This window comes from Cadophora gregata (assembly GCF_030347475.1).
Source record: "Cadophora gregata isolate MNR1 chromosome Unknown scaffold_1, whole genome shotgun sequence".
In the NCBI taxonomy this organism is placed as follows: Eukaryota; Fungi; Ascomycota; class Leotiomycetes; order Helotiales; family Ploettnerulaceae; genus Cadophora; species Cadophora gregata.
In genome coordinates, this window is record NW_026695924.1 from 3,140,496 (window position 1) to 3,155,710 (window position 15,215).

Consider the following 15,215-nt stretch of genomic DNA (forward strand, 5'->3'; position numbering starts at 1 on the left):
CTATATTTTAAGACGTAGTTTAGTTATAGATTACGATTTGTTTATATCTTTATATAATAAAAGAGGTGCTTTTAGATAGTAACTAGAGATATTCTAGCTACTAATATATATAAGTTAAATGTTTATTACTTTGTTATATCTTTAGTTCCTATTATTATATCTATATTCTCTCTTTTATTTCCTTTATAGTTATTAGAAACCTTTTGTTTTTAAAAAGAAGTTTTACTAGTATTAGTCCGTAGACCTTTACTATAGAAATATAAGAGGAAATCAGGGAGTATAAGTAATTCTAGTTAAGGGGTAAACTTTTTTCAGATATAAACCGGGGGTTATTTAGGAGGTAGTATATATTCTGACTTATAAATACTCTTTATAATAGACACTTTTTAAATACCTTTAGACTAAACCTTGGATTTTAATATATATCGATATACACTTGTTATTTGTTTACTAGTACGATACTAATATATTTATTAGTTAAATCATCTCAAGAATATAATAATAATAGTAATAATAATAATAATAACTCTAATAATAATATAGAGAATATAAAAGATATAGAAGATAGTGATAATAACTTATTTTTAGCTTCTAATATTAATAAAGAAGAAGAAGAGGAGGAATATATATCTTATTTAAAAGATAAAATATCTAATCCTAAAATTAAGCCTTTAGACTTTTAGGAAATAAATAAAAATAATTATCCTATTTTATATATTTTAGTTAAAAGGTATTTAATAATACCAGCTACTTCAGCTTTTATTAAAAGAACTTTTAGTATAAGTAGTAATACTATTATTACTAAATCTAGAAATAATTTAGATCCTAAAGAATTAAAAAAAATTATCTTATTAAAAAGCTGGAAATTAAAAGATATATTAGAATTAAATGATTCTTTACAAGAAGAAAATATAGAATAATAACAAGCTATTATACTTATTATTTATTATAATATAATCTCTTCTATTTACTTAATAAAAAGTTAAAAAAAGATTTGTTTAGAAAAAGATTCTTATTTTACTTCCTTATAATATTACTAATAAAGTTAATCGTGTAATCTTTTATAAGCCTTAAGTTTTTATTATTAAAATCTGTTTAGTCTTTTATTTTTTATTTTTAGAATTAATTTTTTAATTAATTAATTTTAGTATAAAAATTTATTAATTAATTTTAATTAAGGGTAAAATTAAATTAATTAATTAAAATCACAACCCTGGGCTTACATCATCTGCGCAGATCCCACCATGGCATGGATTCTCCATCTTTTGTTTGAAAAATATTAATCAGCAAAGATCTGATCCCAACAGATCCCAGTACCGGACCCAATCCGAAACAGGTTCTGGGCTACTTCATGTGATATTCGCGATATGCTAGTGTACCAAGGTAGGTACCTACCTAGGTAATCTCGACGAGGCTGACTTCCAGCCTTCTTGTCTTTTCTCAGAACCTCGACACCACAACATAACACAACACAACACAAACAATGCCACTCTTCGCCCTCCCTCTCGCACCCTCCTCCACAACCCAACATGCTGAATCCAAGACCACTCGAGTGAAATTCTCGAATCTGCCACTCAGGAAACGCAAACGTCCACAAGCGACCGAGGAATCGAGCGGAGATGAGAATTCCTCCCTGGATGGCGATGCAGCAGGCCCAGCAGCTACCAATCCTCTTAGTCTTACGCCGGTAGAAATTGCGCAGTATCAATTAGCTGGGTTGGAGTTGGATGAGGAGCTGCCAGATGTGAAGGACTTTCCTCATAGGCCAGTGCCGCAGAGTTTTGAGTCGCGGCACAAGAAGGGAAGAAGGCGGGAAAGAAGTAATGCGAGGAATACGGATATTGACGAAGAGCAGATAATAGCGGAAGAGGAGCAGGAGGAAGGGAAGGTAGAGAGAATAAGTCGCGGGCCGTGGCTGCGAAATCAACATCTCAGTGTCCTGGTTACGATTCTGCATAAGTGTTTAGGAGAAGGGGATATACAGCGGGCGAGTCGGGCTTGGGCGCTGCTGTTGAGGACGCAAATTTCAGGAAGAGGGGTCGATATTAGGTCGAATGGGTACTGGGAGGTTGGCGCGGCGTTGTTAATGAGAAGCCGGGATCAGAAGAAGAAGTACTCGTACGATGATGAGGAGAGGGACGAGGAAGACGAGCATGTGGAAGAGGATATGGGAGTGGAGAGGAGATGGGGAAGTAAGGAGGGATTAGAGCTGGTAAAGAGCTACTACGAGCGACTGATCTTGGAGTTCCCTTACAACAGGCAGTTTCAACGAAGTGTAAGCGCTTTGGACTTTTGGCCTGCGATGGTAGGATGCGAAATCTATGGCGTGCAGATTGAGCAAAAAGAGGGGTTACGGAGAGTGGAGATTCAAGAAGAGAGAGACAACGAAAATGATGGAAGTGGCGAGGAGAGCTTAGACAGCGACGAGATTGAGGAAGAACACCCCGAGGAAGATAACTTCACATTCAACCAGAGAAGAAAGGAAAACTTGAGTCGAATACGAGCTGAAAGGCGATGGGAAGAGAGGGAAAACGTCCGCCAAATTGCGTTGGCCGCTTCGGAAAAGATCGCTGCAAAATTAGACGACATTATGACTACTCCTCCGTATTCAGACAGTCATAATATGCTTCGGTTACGAGGTATGTTGGCACTCTACATTGGTGATATCAGTATACCAGCTTTGCCACTTCAACAAGACGAAGGCAAGGACAGTGAAATATCGACGCGGAGAAGTCAAAGGCTGGGAGAGTTGGACAAAAATACGGAGCGCAGATTTCTGTACAGACAACGGGTTGCAGAGCATGAGCGAGGACAGAAGATCCAAGAAGCTGAGCGGGAACGGGCTGCCAAACTATTTGACAGAATAATCAGAGATGGAGGGGAAGATGAGGATATCAGAGACTCTTCTCCTGTAAAGAATAGGTCCGAGGAAGAAGAGATCAATGATGAAGAACAAGGCGTATGAAACGAGGGTCTAGAGAACGGCTTCGGACCTGGAAGTTGCTTAGAACTGCAGAGATGCGTGCAGGAAGCCAGACTCGCCTAGGGCGACTCGCTTGACTCCACCCCACTTTTGTTCAGCGAACGACAATCTAAGTCAAGTGAGGGCGTTCAAACGGACAGTACGTCTAAATTATCTTGCTTACCTCTTGTGTAGTGAGTATATATGTATGATACGAGTCAGTACGGTTTCTCCCGGTGAAAGAACTGTTGTCGCTGTTGAACTTCAAACCACAAACTTCTCTCCCTTCTCACAATGGACACACCGATTCTCTACGACCCAACAAAACACGTCCATCTGATCTCATCCCTCGCTTCCATTCACGTAGAATGCATAACCTCACCACCCTTCGTCATCGCCAGTTTTCTCCCTCCTCTCTCTCTACCACGAATTGAAGCTTGGTGGACAGCTCGAGCAGCAGAAGTCGCTACTGGCTCAAGACATATAATCATGCAACTGGCAACGAGCCCGGAAACCGGCAAGGAGGAACTCGCGGGCTATGTGATGTTGGCTATGCCGGTGAGTGAGACCGGTATGTTCAGAGGTGGTGTAGAAAAGCTGCTGGTTAGTCCAAGGTGGAGGGAGAAAGGGGCTGCGAGACGGGTTATGGGACTTTTGGAGGATATTGCGAAGAAGGAGGGGAGGGGACTTTTGGTGAGTCTTAGAGTTGAGGATCCTTTGTCAACTTGAATTCGCCTGTATTGAGCCCACCCCTGGGAAACGAGTTGATTCGTGCTTTGTAGACTTTGGGGGCAACGAAGGGAAGTCCAGCGGAGCTTATTTACCCCAAGCTGGGTTACATAAAAGTATAGTCCTTCAACCTCTCACTCCATCTTGTTGCTGACGCTCCGATTTGGCTGTGCGTTTTCAACTCTTAGACAGCTTGCTGATGGCATCGAATTTTTAGGTAGGAGAGATACCAGGCAATGAGATCTCACCTGTTGATAGATCTCTTCAGGATGAAGTCTTGTTTCACAAAGATCTGAGGTGACAGAATGTTATAAATTAGAAGACTGATGCAAAAGACTCGCGCGAGAAGCAGGGTGGGCGTTTGCAGTGCTGCTCGTCAAGTGTACACTGGCCGATAGCATTGTACCTTCAGTAATAACTTTGTGGCACAAATACTCACATCTCAAGTCTGAAATACAGTCTTACATAGTAGACATTTGGATCTCATTCCAATGATATCCTCTATATCTGGCTACTTTCATGTGCGATCTAGTTGTTTTGATTTTTGGCACCAGTGCTGCTGCGAGGAGATTAGACAAGTTCCACAGGTTCTTGTGAATAGAGATTGAGATGCTACTTTTTCTTAGATTTGAATCATACTTCGGCAAATTGACAGAATCCAAAAATCTAAGACCAGTTTCAGAAGCAGCCGGCCTCCTCATCGGTTTCCAGCCGCAGGTCAATTCTCGTCACAGATTTGCATTCACGTGATGACCAGCCCTCAGACGGGAAATCCGACGCTTCCCCCAGAATACAGTATTCACAATTGACATGGAACATATTTCTCGTCACGAAGACATCTTTTGAATGATAGAATTGTCAACTTCTCAATGCCGCATTCAGTTCGCGATCTTGGGAGAGGGCGTCTCTTGTTACCTACGAGTAGGTACTGTAGCGAGGGTTGGCAAGGTCAATGCTTACTGGAACCTGATACTCAATTTCATAGTTTTCATCAACTACGACATTTGGATACATAGACAAAGACGAGTGAATATCAGTGGGTGCCTGATTGACGATGAACATTTCAATGGAACTGGCTGACTTCCATTGCCAATGATCCAGTATCAAACCCTGAGGTGATGACGGGGCTGGCGCTACTCTACTTTTCACAACATCTACTAATATTAGCGAACATGCAAGCCAGAGAGGCTAAAGCTCTCCAGAAGTCTGATCTAAGGACCAGCCAAAGCGCACGAGATGCATCTACTACGCTGCGATGTCTTATTGCATGGTTGTTGTGCTGTGGCTGCATCGTCGGTTTCCCCATGGAGCAGTCATCACACCTCCCAGAAACACGCCACATCTTTCCTTGGATAACATGTCTAATGCGATCTTAAAGTCTCGATTCAGTCCAGAAACTACGGTTACTGTAACACATAAGCAGAAACAACGTTGGCTAGGTAATGTTCGTCATATTCAACACCCCAGTCACTCTGTTAGAAATATGAGGATTGTAGGCGTAGACTCAGTACTATAGGCCGTACTACTAAGTACGCTACCCCTTTATATAGGAGATTCTCTCTCTCTGTAGTAGCTCCTTATACAACTGTAATTATAATATAGTAGTAATTCCAATCGATCGAAAAAGACTTCAAAACTTCATTTTTATTAAGATCTCCACTTTATTAACTCTTAGTGTATCTGCTACTACGCTATAATATTATCCTAATTAAAAGCACTAATTCCCTACGTCGCCGGAGCCTTAAAAGGTAAAACTCTACTAGAGTTTAATAACTTCTTTAAATAGGAGCTTAAGACTAAATAAGAGCTAGCTAGGGCTAGTGTTCTTTATCACGTTCTTACTGAAGTTAGCGTGCTAAATAGTGTTAATTAGTAGAATACTCACGCTAAGGAAAAGAAGGAAGCTTTTAAAATAGTTATTAACTTAATCTCTAAGCTTCTCTTTCCTAAGTATAGAGATATTATTAAACTAAATAACGCTAAGCCTCTCTAAGAAGCTATTCACGTAGATAAAAGTAAAGTAGTTTAAGGGAGTCTTACTTTTACTAATATAAGAGACGATTTCTTTAAGATAAAGTTTATCCCGGGGGAGGAAATACTTCAGAACTATATTATAAGGCTCTTACTCTTTAAAGTAAAGCTTAGTAGCGATAGTAAACCTCTTACTAATAAGGATATACGTCTTAAGCTATTATAGTTGTTACTAGCGTCCGGAGCTTAGATTACTATAGCGCTTACCTTAGAATCGTAAGACCTAGATCTTAGAGATACTATACGAAAGCTTAATAAATATTAAATTTAATAGAGGGAATAGCTTCGACCTGTAGCTACTAGTAACGCTGTGAACTACACGAATAGAGGCTATAATAGAGGGAGAGGTAGCAGAGATAGTGGAAGCTAGAGGGGTAAAGGCTACTCACGTGGGAGAGGTAATATACGTGAGAATAGAAGAGGATAGGAAAGACAGAATAATAATAGCAGGAGTAGTAGCTAATAGAGACGTAGAGGGCGCGTGGAAAAGAGAGGAAATCGCCTTAAATTAGGCCGAAATCAGTATACCTAGTATAAAGGCTATAGCTACTAGTACGTAGACTACACAGAAGCTAAGAATACCTACGCGAGAGATAGTACTAATAAAGTAAAGGAAATTAAAGATAATAATACTTATCTTATATTCTCTTCAGAAGAGATTTACTACGCTAAAGACGTAGAATATACTTTATTAATAATCTCTATTACAGAATCTATCTAGAAAATCGACTTTAGCGCTATTTACTACTTTAGTAGAGTTCTAGCTGAGTTTAAGTAACTTAAGCGCTAGTATAACGCTAAATATATTAAAATAGCGACTAATTTATACTTAATAGCTAAAGGTTATAGAGATATTACTATTAATAGGTTAACCCTTAAAGATATATAGTATATACCTAACTTCGGAGTTATAAAGCTAGTATTAATATATTAACTCTCAGATAAAGGAATTAATACAGAACTAACTAAGATATTAGCAAATAGATACCGGAATAGTAAACTAGCTTTTATAGGTATAAGAAACAGAGGTTTATATATTCTAGATACAAATCCTTAATATTAAGTTACGTATAATATAATTCCGTTAGACTTAAAGCTACTAAAAGAACGAATAGAGAGTTAGCTTAGTATAAAGGAAATAAAGGCAGATCTGCTCTATAAGTGTTTAAGCTATATAAATTACGCCTATTTAAAGAAACTAGTTACTTATAGCGGTTACGGAATAAGACTGATTTCTGTTCCGGAGCTAAAGGGAGAGAGGTGTTATAAGGCTTACCTTATAGGCCGTATAAAAGAGTACTTTAATAAGAAGTCAGATAGTAGAACTAATATACCTATTCGTTAACTATATACTAATATTTCTAGTATCTTACTACGCTTAATTCGCGGCTATAAATACTTCCTTTTAGTAGTAGATAATACTACGAGGATATATTAGGTAGATCTCTTAGTTAATAAGTCTACGTTAACTATTTAACTAGTTATTCGGAAATTAAAGCTATAGCTTAAAACTTAAGGGCAAAGTAAATTCCGTATAATTATCTACTAGAGGACTAATAATAGTAAGGGAGAGTTCGGTCCTGAGTTTATTAACTAGCTATAAGAGAGTAGAATCGTTCCTGAACCCTCTCCTCTATATAAATACTCTCTGAATAGAGTTATAAAGTAATAGATATATAAACTAGCTAAGATTACACGCTTAATCCTCTATAACGCAAAGATACTTAAGAATATATAGTACTACGCTATTAAGTAAGCGGTAAAACTAAAGAACAGACGCCTAACTACTACTTTACTATATAAAACAGCTACTAGACTCACTCTAATCGAAGCGTACAGAGGATAGCCTACAAACCTCTCCAAAATAAGAGTATTTAGCTCTATAGCGTACCCTTTGTATCCACTAGGGCTATATCAGGGTAAAATAAAGTAAAGGACGATTCCGGGGTGTTTCGTATTAGTAAGTATAGCTAATACCTCAACCTATAGGCTCCTAAATATAGAAACCTTCAAGGAACTAGAAATAGCCGACTATAGCTTTAATAAGTATATAATATACTCTATATATACTAGTAGTAAGGAAACTATACTAAAAGGTAGTAATAAGGCAGTAGAAAGACCTTTACTACTAGCTACCGGTCTAGCACTTACTAAGAGGCTAGCTAGAGGTGCTAAAGGCTTAAAAAGACCTCTAAGAGAGAGGCTAGCTATAGAAGCTGAAAGACCTCTAGGAGAGAGACTAGCTATAGAAGCTAAAAATCCTTTAAAGGGAAGGTTAGCTACAGAAAATATAATAAGAGATACTAAGGGAGTATCTAATTAACGCCTCCCTAAATAGACTTAACTAGTAAACGTATCTAATAACACTCTACTATTAAGATATAGTAGGAAACAGCGTAGAAAATAATACTTCGAGTAAGCTACTCAGGTGATAACTACGAAGTTATACTCTTAGTAAATCCTTAATAAGGCACTAACTTATTAAATAGCGCTAATTACACTAGAGAGTAAACCTATACGACCTCTTGAGGTTATAACTATCGTAGAGGCTCTAAGGGATAATCTAGTAGAATAGAAGGCCGCTATTCTCAAGGAATTACAGGCTATATAAAGCGCTGGAACTTATAGAGTATACTTTAGTAAGCCTCCCTCCGGCTTAAAACTGATATCTTTAAGACTAGTTCTATGTAATAAAATCAACTCCGATAGCTTTATAATATAGCGAAAGGCTAAGCTCGTAGTAAGAGGTTTTAAGTAAAAACACAGCTTTAACTACTTCGATACCTTTACAAGTGTCGTACGCTATTCCACCTTATAAGCACTACTCGCTATTACAGCTAAAAGAGACCTAGAGATCAAGTATATTAATATTAATACTGCCTTCTTAAATATATACTTAAAAGAAGATATATATATAACGATTCTAAACAACGAGACGCTAGAGATATAGAATAAGCTTTACCTAGAGCTAAATAGAAGGAAAGATATATATCTAAAGCTTCTACGCTCTCTCTACAGCCTGAAATAAGCACCTAGGGAATAGTAGCTCCTTATTAAAGATAAGATAGAAAAGCTAGGTCTAGAAGTATTAGAGGCTAACCCTAATCTCTTTATCTTTAAGAATAGAGTATACGTATTAGTCTTCGTTGATAATATACTAATTATAAGTAACTCTGCTAACTATAAATATCTTAAGAAATAGCTCTTAAAGACTTAGAAAGGTAAAGACCTCGGAGCTATTAATATATTTATAAGCTTATAAGTTAAGAGGGACAGGAAGAATAAGACTCTACGGATTTATTAAATAGCTTATATATAAAAGCTACTAGAAAGGTTTGGAATAGCTGTAGCTAGAGGTAATACCTTACTTGTAGCCGCTAGAATAGTACTAAGGGAGTTAGCTAAAGATAAAGGTGTTATACTAGCTTCCCCTAAAGAGATCTTACTATTTCAGCAGATTATCAGCTCTCTAATATATCTCTCGAACTTTATACGACTTGATATTGCTTATATAATAGGCTAGCTAGCGCGGTATATATTAAATCCCCTTAAATCTCACCTCTAAGACACGAAACCTCTCCTCTGATATCTATAATATATAGAAGGTAACGGAATAATATTTAGAATCGGAATAAAATACGAGGGAAAGCTAGATAATAATATATTCGATATTTAGACTAACGCTACGTAGGGGACAGAATATAATAGGAAATCGTTCTAAGGATAAATAGTAAGGTTCTACAGGGGTCTAATCTCTTAGGCTACTAATAGGTAAAGGTCTATAGCTCTCTCTAGCTTAGATTCTAAGATAATAGCTGCTAGTGATAGCTCTAGAGAAGTAGCCTAGTTACTTAAGCTATAGAAAGACCTTAATATAAAGCTATCCTGAATTCCTATGCTATATCTTAATAACACTAGAGCTGAATCTCTCTTAAAAGAACGGAAATTCTATCTAAAGGTAAAGTATATTAATATCCGCTAGTTCTATATTCGAGATAATATAGTTTCATATAATAAGTTAGTAGTAAAACACGTTCTAAGTAATAATAATATAGTAGATACTCTTACGAAGGCTTTACCTTTAGAATCGTTTAAACGATATAAGATATATATAGGGTTACCTAGTAACAACTGATTCTCTAATAATAACTCTAAGATTAATAACAGTTAGCTAATTAACAGTAGACCTATATAAATCAAGGCTGTTTCTAGTAGTAGAACTTATAAAAAAATAGAATATTCTTCGCGGAAAATTAGTCCTTTAATAAATATCTTCCTTAACAATAATATATAACTATAAATTAAGTAAAACACGATATATAACTACTATACCTAATAGTTAAGACGAATCTTGTTCCGCGGTTAAAGGAAGAAGGAAAGGAAATAGAACTAGAAGAGGACGACTTTTATATACCTTAGAGGCTAGAGAGAAGGCTAGTAAGGAATATCTTAGTGACTATAAAAGGAAGGTACGAGGTGGCTATAAAGAAGAGTAAATAAAAGCGGTAGGAGTAGGAGATTATTAATAAGGGAGCGATTTAAGTGCACTCTTATACTATTTTATATGCCTTAATACTATAAAGTTACTAAACTCCTAGGAAAACAGGAGACGTAGGCACTATATATATACTAGTATATTACAGGAGTTAATAAGGTATAATCGAGGCTCCTTATATAATACAAGTTATTAGTAATACTTCGGCGATACTCTAGTGTCGCTTTAGGAATATTCAGCGCTATACTGCTTTAGAAGGCTCTATTTACTACAGATATAGAGAATAGGGGGGCTGTTAGAAATATAAGGATTATAGGCGTAGACTCAGTACTGTAGGCCGTACTACTAAGTACGCTACCCCTTTATATAGGAGATTCTCTCTCTCTGTAGTAGCTCCTTATGCAACTGTAATTATGACACACTCCAAGAGATTTCGACAGTTCTTCACCGCTACAGTGCAAAACACACTTCAATCTATGTATTTATTCTACTTTTGTACTGACGACACCGCCATTAGTTCGCCCAAGAGTCGGGCGATCCCGCGATATCTCGCCAGTTTGAGTGCGTCCGGGTTCTTTGGACTTGCCCAGAGAGCCAAACTGCATGACAAGCAGAGCCTCGTTGTGGAAATAGCAATCCATTGTCTCCTTGTCGATGTGGAAAGAGAAAACTGCTCCGTGTGCTAGAGTCCCTATTTGATAACCATTGTCTGTGCAATTTTGAGAGCCCACGAATATGGAAAGAACCACCCCCTCCGTTTGCAACACAATATAAGGCCCCTCAGAGACGGACCTACTTCACTTTACAAAGCGACGTATCTCCAAGGAACAGATTTCTTCCGACGGCAGAGAAAAGAATTGAGTTCAAGAAACGAAATACTGCCCTCCTGTTGCAGAAGAAGTCGCTCCGAGATGGGACCGCATACAGCATCTGGTGGCCATGACAGGGACGATTCCCACACCCAGGCTCTTTTGCCTCGCCACAATACCATCTCCCAAGCCATTCGAACAACCACTGGAATACAGCCTGCAGGTGAGAGTGGCAGAAAGGGCATTCATCTCAGCAAGTTCCTTAGAATCTGTTGGCGATCAACCAGCAGAGCCTCTCGAATATGCAACATTTTCTGGCCCGTAGTCCCCGCTGCGATCTTCGTGAAATACGCCCACCATGACCTCCACCTGGTCATCTTCATTCTCAACTACATAGCCATGGTTCCGTGTGCGAACTTGATCGGTACGCAGTTTCATCCCGTTTATTGAATTCGCACGCAACTTGCTGACCAAAGTCGGACCCTAGGCTTCGCTGGCCAGGAGCTGGGACGGAAGCTTCACAAAGTCCTCGGTGTCTTGCTGGAGACCACACTTGGCTCTGTTGTTGAGATTGTCATGTTCATTGTCCTGCTCAAGACAGATCAATTTGCCGTTATTCAAGCCGCAATACTTGGATCAGTCCTGGCTACACAGCTTTTGTGCCTCGGAATGTGTTTCGTGGTTGGTGGAATCCGTCACAACGAATTGAATTTCAGCGAAGTTGTCGGTGAGGTGGGAAGCGATTTGTTGTTGACTGCGTGAGTCCCAAGTCAGCTACACTATTTTGACTTTTGTAACACTGAAGTTCTACAGAGGATTTGGACTCATCGTGCCTGCTGCATTCTTCACTGCAGTGTCTGCTAACGGCCGGACCATGCCAGAGGTTGTCTCCGACAAAGTCCTTCACATCTCTCGGATCACTTCCATTCTCTTGATCATCGCCTATGCTATCTACACCTACTTCCAGATGCGAACCAACGAGAGCATTTACGATGGAATCTTCGAGGAAGACGAGCACCACGCTGAGCACGAAGGCGGCACCAAAGATAAATTGACGTTCACCGAATGTATCATCGCTCTTGTTATCGCAATCACTCTCGTCACCATCATCGCAATCAGCCTGGTTGAAGAGATAGAGTTCATCGTTGAGACTCGACATGTCTCGGACAGCTTCGTTGGTCTGATTCTTGTTCCTCTTGTTGAGAAATTTGCCGAGCACCTGACAGCGATTGATGAAGCTTGGGACAACCAGATGAATATGGCTCTTGCTCATGTTCTTGGTGCTACGATCCAAACTTCTTTGTTCAATGGCCCATTGGTAGTCCTTGTCGGCTGGGGGCTGCAAAAGAGAATGGACCTCAACTTCGATTTGTTCAACATCATCGTTCTGATCCTGGCCATCCTGGTCGTCGGAAACTTCCTACGAGACCAAAAGAGCAACTATTTGGAAGGCAGTCTGTGTGTAATTGTTTACGTCAACATTGCTGTGGCGGCATTCTACTATCCAAATCCCGTCAACGAAAGCGGTAGTGGAATTTTCGCAGTTGCAGAGCATGCCCAGAAATTCCTTGGCATGGGATGATTGCCTTCAACAGCGTGGCTGATGTGGTGACGATATGATAGCCGTTGTTGTCTTAATCTCTATGTGGGTTGTCGCAGAGTATGTCTCATGGTACTGGAGCTGTATGTGTGCATGGGCAGGTTGAGATTGACAGTGTTATTCGAATATACTTGTTGTGAAAAAAAAGGATGGCTGATGTCTGTATACATAGCAACTATGGTACATTATATCCAGACTTAGTTTCTTTAGCTGTTAGCAATCAACAGAAAATCCGATGTAGCCACCGTCAGTACGGTGTGAAGACCTCTGACAACTGACTTGAAAAACATTTGAGTTCCAGAATCTGTGGCTGTGTTTCCAAGAAATATGCTGCCAGGAGTTGGCTACATAAACACTTCCTCGCTTCTTGCTAAGGCTCTTCAAGGGTTCCGAAAAAAATCAGTAGTTGAAACAGTAGTGCTTTACTTGATCGGTTTATGTTTACAACTTCACATACTCTAGCAATTGTACGGAACTTTCCCATTCGCAGCTCAGATTTCATTTTCGTCAATTCTTGTGATCTTAATGGGATTTGGTGGAACATCTCCCATACTCGTGTTGTCTCTGCCATACGAACAGCTTGGTGATTTGGAAGTGTATTTCCCCGAGATGGAGCAGGGTATGAGTTCCCGATTTTGAATATCCTCTTGAGCGGAACTCACTGATTGAGTTCCACTACTAGACAGATAGGCATCAATAGACGACACAACCTACGCCACTATCTCACAGCTGGGTGCAGTTTCGAAGCACACAATTTTTTTGAATTGGTGTATAACAGTGGGATGAACTGGAGGGTGGGTTGATCTCCCCAGGGCAGAATGGTACTGCTTGTGCCCACTACTCTCGACAATTCACGCAGTGTCTTACAATGAATCTTTTTGCATGAATGCAGCTGAATAAAGGGTGTTTATAAATGCCCATCATGTTGTTTACCAGAACCGGTACGTCGCAAGGCCAAATCTCGAGCGAGACCTGATTGAGAAGTGGTCAGTACGAAGTCATTCTGGGGCGATCGATTACTTCTGATCAACTTCCGCCCCAAGGGTTCTTCCAATGTGGTCCGTATGGGTCTACACCATACGACACGATTACACCAAGCCCCAGCTGGTAGCTAATTCTTTGTAAAAGCTATGAAAAAATATGCAGCAGGCCATATGATGGATAAAAGCAGATATTCAGCTGACTGACCCTCTTGCCACGGCGAGCCCGACCTTTCAACTTGCAGAACTCAAGCAGCGAAATCATAGCTCTGTTGCTTCTGTGGACCATCTTTTTTTCGTTAAGCTTAAAGACTAGCTTTTGATCTCAACAAATCTCAACAGATGGTATAGATATAGCTTCCTCGGGACCCTCAATCAGAAAGACCGGAGATTGTTTCATCTCATTTGCGTCAACGGGACGGCACTTATTCTTGTTCCACAGGCACTTCCAAAGCCTGCCTTGAAATTAAAGGTGCTTTCATTATCACGGAAGAAATAATACACGGCAGCTTCTCTCGTAAAGAACGTAATATTGGCGGCCGCTGTAGCACATCGACCGGGGACTGCTGGACAGAAACAAATATTTGGACGGCGGCGAAGCGGATCACCGACAAGATCTGTTCCTCCGAAGTACCGACGGAGAATCTTTCGATGTGAATGTAGGTGTTCATGTCTTCCGGGCATTGTACTTTAAACATCACATTCTCCTTCAGATCGCCCTTTTGGTTCGAGAAGAGGTTGACACCCGCAATGATAGATTTTTGAACCGTCTCAGTGCTCAGAGAGCTTCTTCCGTCTACGCGATGGCGAGAAATCCTGAATTGAAGATACGTATCAATCGTAGTAAGAAGGAGAATAGTCTGATCGAAGGTTTGTCCTGGTGATTGCTGGTTTGGTACATAGAGTGTAGGTGTCGCTTCCGGAGGGACCACAGAGCCACTATTGACTGAAGGCAATAGACCAGTCGTGTTGTTGTTCGCTCCATACGGGACCATTATTTGATTAATAATAGGTTGCGATTGCCCAATCAGAAGATTCGATAGCTGAGGAGAGTCGCTACACCGGCCGGTGACTGTTTCAGGTATAGCATACTGGATTGCCCCATTGGAAACGAATCCAACAGAAAGACTCTGATCCGTCATCCCGCTTTGCCCCGGTGCAAGATATTCTAGAGAATTAGCTCTAAAATCCGCAGTTGAAATTTGACTAGGGCTCCGAGCGTGTTGACATCCTTCTCCTACCACTGAGGAGTTTATTGCATCGCTCCGACTAGTCTCCCATGCGTTCGATTATGTCCTGGTCGATTCAGCCGCCAGGGAGCGGAAGGGTGTATTCATTCTTCTGCCAGTTTCCATGTGGCTTGGCTGGATGAATTTCCATGCTGGTAGAGCGCATCCTCTGCACTACTGTCAGTTGCCTCAAGTAAATCAATACTCCTTCTACATGTGCTTTTCTGTGGCGCCTCTCACTTGTTGAATTTGATCCCTTTGCGCGCTCTACCGGAGACTGTTGTTTCTCTTGTGGTTACTCATGCAAAGAATAGCATCAGTGAAAAGCGCAAGAAATCTGCAAGAAATCTACTCTGTGAATTTCTTCCATGGAGAGTGTC

General features: G+C 39.9%; 4 protein-coding genes across 4 annotated transcripts; 3 read left to right on the forward strand and 1 right to left on the reverse strand.

The window, feature by feature from the left end:
- Positions 1 to 1,483: 1,483 nt before the first annotated feature.
- ONS95_001002 (uncharacterized protein) lies at positions 1,484 to 2,965 on the forward strand (the record flags this gene model as incomplete). Its single annotated transcript, XM_058494181.1, has 1 exon — positions 1,484 to 2,965. The coding sequence occupies one exon, from the start codon at positions 1,484 to 1,486 to the stop codon at positions 2,963 to 2,965; it is 1,482 nt and encodes a 493-aa protein (XP_058364384.1).
- Positions 2,966 to 3,256: 291 nt separating this feature from the next.
- On the forward strand, positions 3,257 to 3,992 carry ONS95_001003 (uncharacterized protein; the record flags this gene model as incomplete). Its single annotated transcript, XM_058494182.1, has 2 exons — positions 3,257 to 3,655; positions 3,909 to 3,992. The coding sequence occupies 2 exons, from the start codon at positions 3,257 to 3,259 to the stop codon at positions 3,990 to 3,992; spliced, it is 483 nt and encodes a 160-aa protein (XP_058364385.1).
- A 6,636-nt stretch (positions 3,993 to 10,628) lies between these two features.
- On the forward strand, positions 10,629 to 12,886 carry ONS95_001004 (uncharacterized protein). Its single transcript, XM_058494183.1, has 3 exons — positions 10,629 to 11,450; positions 11,514 to 11,784; positions 11,840 to 12,886. Exons 1-3 carry the CDS (start codon positions 11,129 to 11,131, stop codon positions 12,606 to 12,608), a joined length of 1,362 nt encoding a protein of 453 aa, XP_058364386.1. The 5' UTR covers positions 10,629 to 11,128; the 3' UTR covers positions 12,609 to 12,886.
- Positions 12,887 to 13,933: 1,047 nt separating this feature from the next.
- ONS95_001005 (uncharacterized protein) lies at positions 13,934 to 14,748 on the reverse strand (the record flags this gene model as incomplete). The annotated part of the gene is made up of 1 exon (XM_058494184.1): positions 13,934 to 14,748. The coding sequence occupies one exon, from the start codon at positions 14,746 to 14,748 to the stop codon at positions 14,032 to 14,034; it is 717 nt and encodes a 238-aa protein (XP_058364387.1). The 3' UTR covers positions 13,934 to 14,031.
- Positions 14,749 to 15,215: the final 467 nt, after the last annotated feature.

Excerpts from the sequence above, each read along its gene's own strand:
- ONS95_001004 (XM_058494183.1), top strand. The coding sequence starts at position 11,129 with ATGGGACCGCATACAGCATCTGGTGGCCATGACAGGGACGATTCCCAC. Across the intron at positions 11,451-11,513 it reads TCCGTGTGCGAACTTGATCG|GCTTCGCTGGCCAGGAGCTG; the intron begins GTACGCAGTTTC and ends GTCGGACCCTAG. Across the intron at positions 11,785-11,839 it reads AGCGATTTGTTGTTGACTGC|AGGATTTGGACTCATCGTGC; the intron begins GTGAGTCCCAAG and ends GAAGTTCTACAG.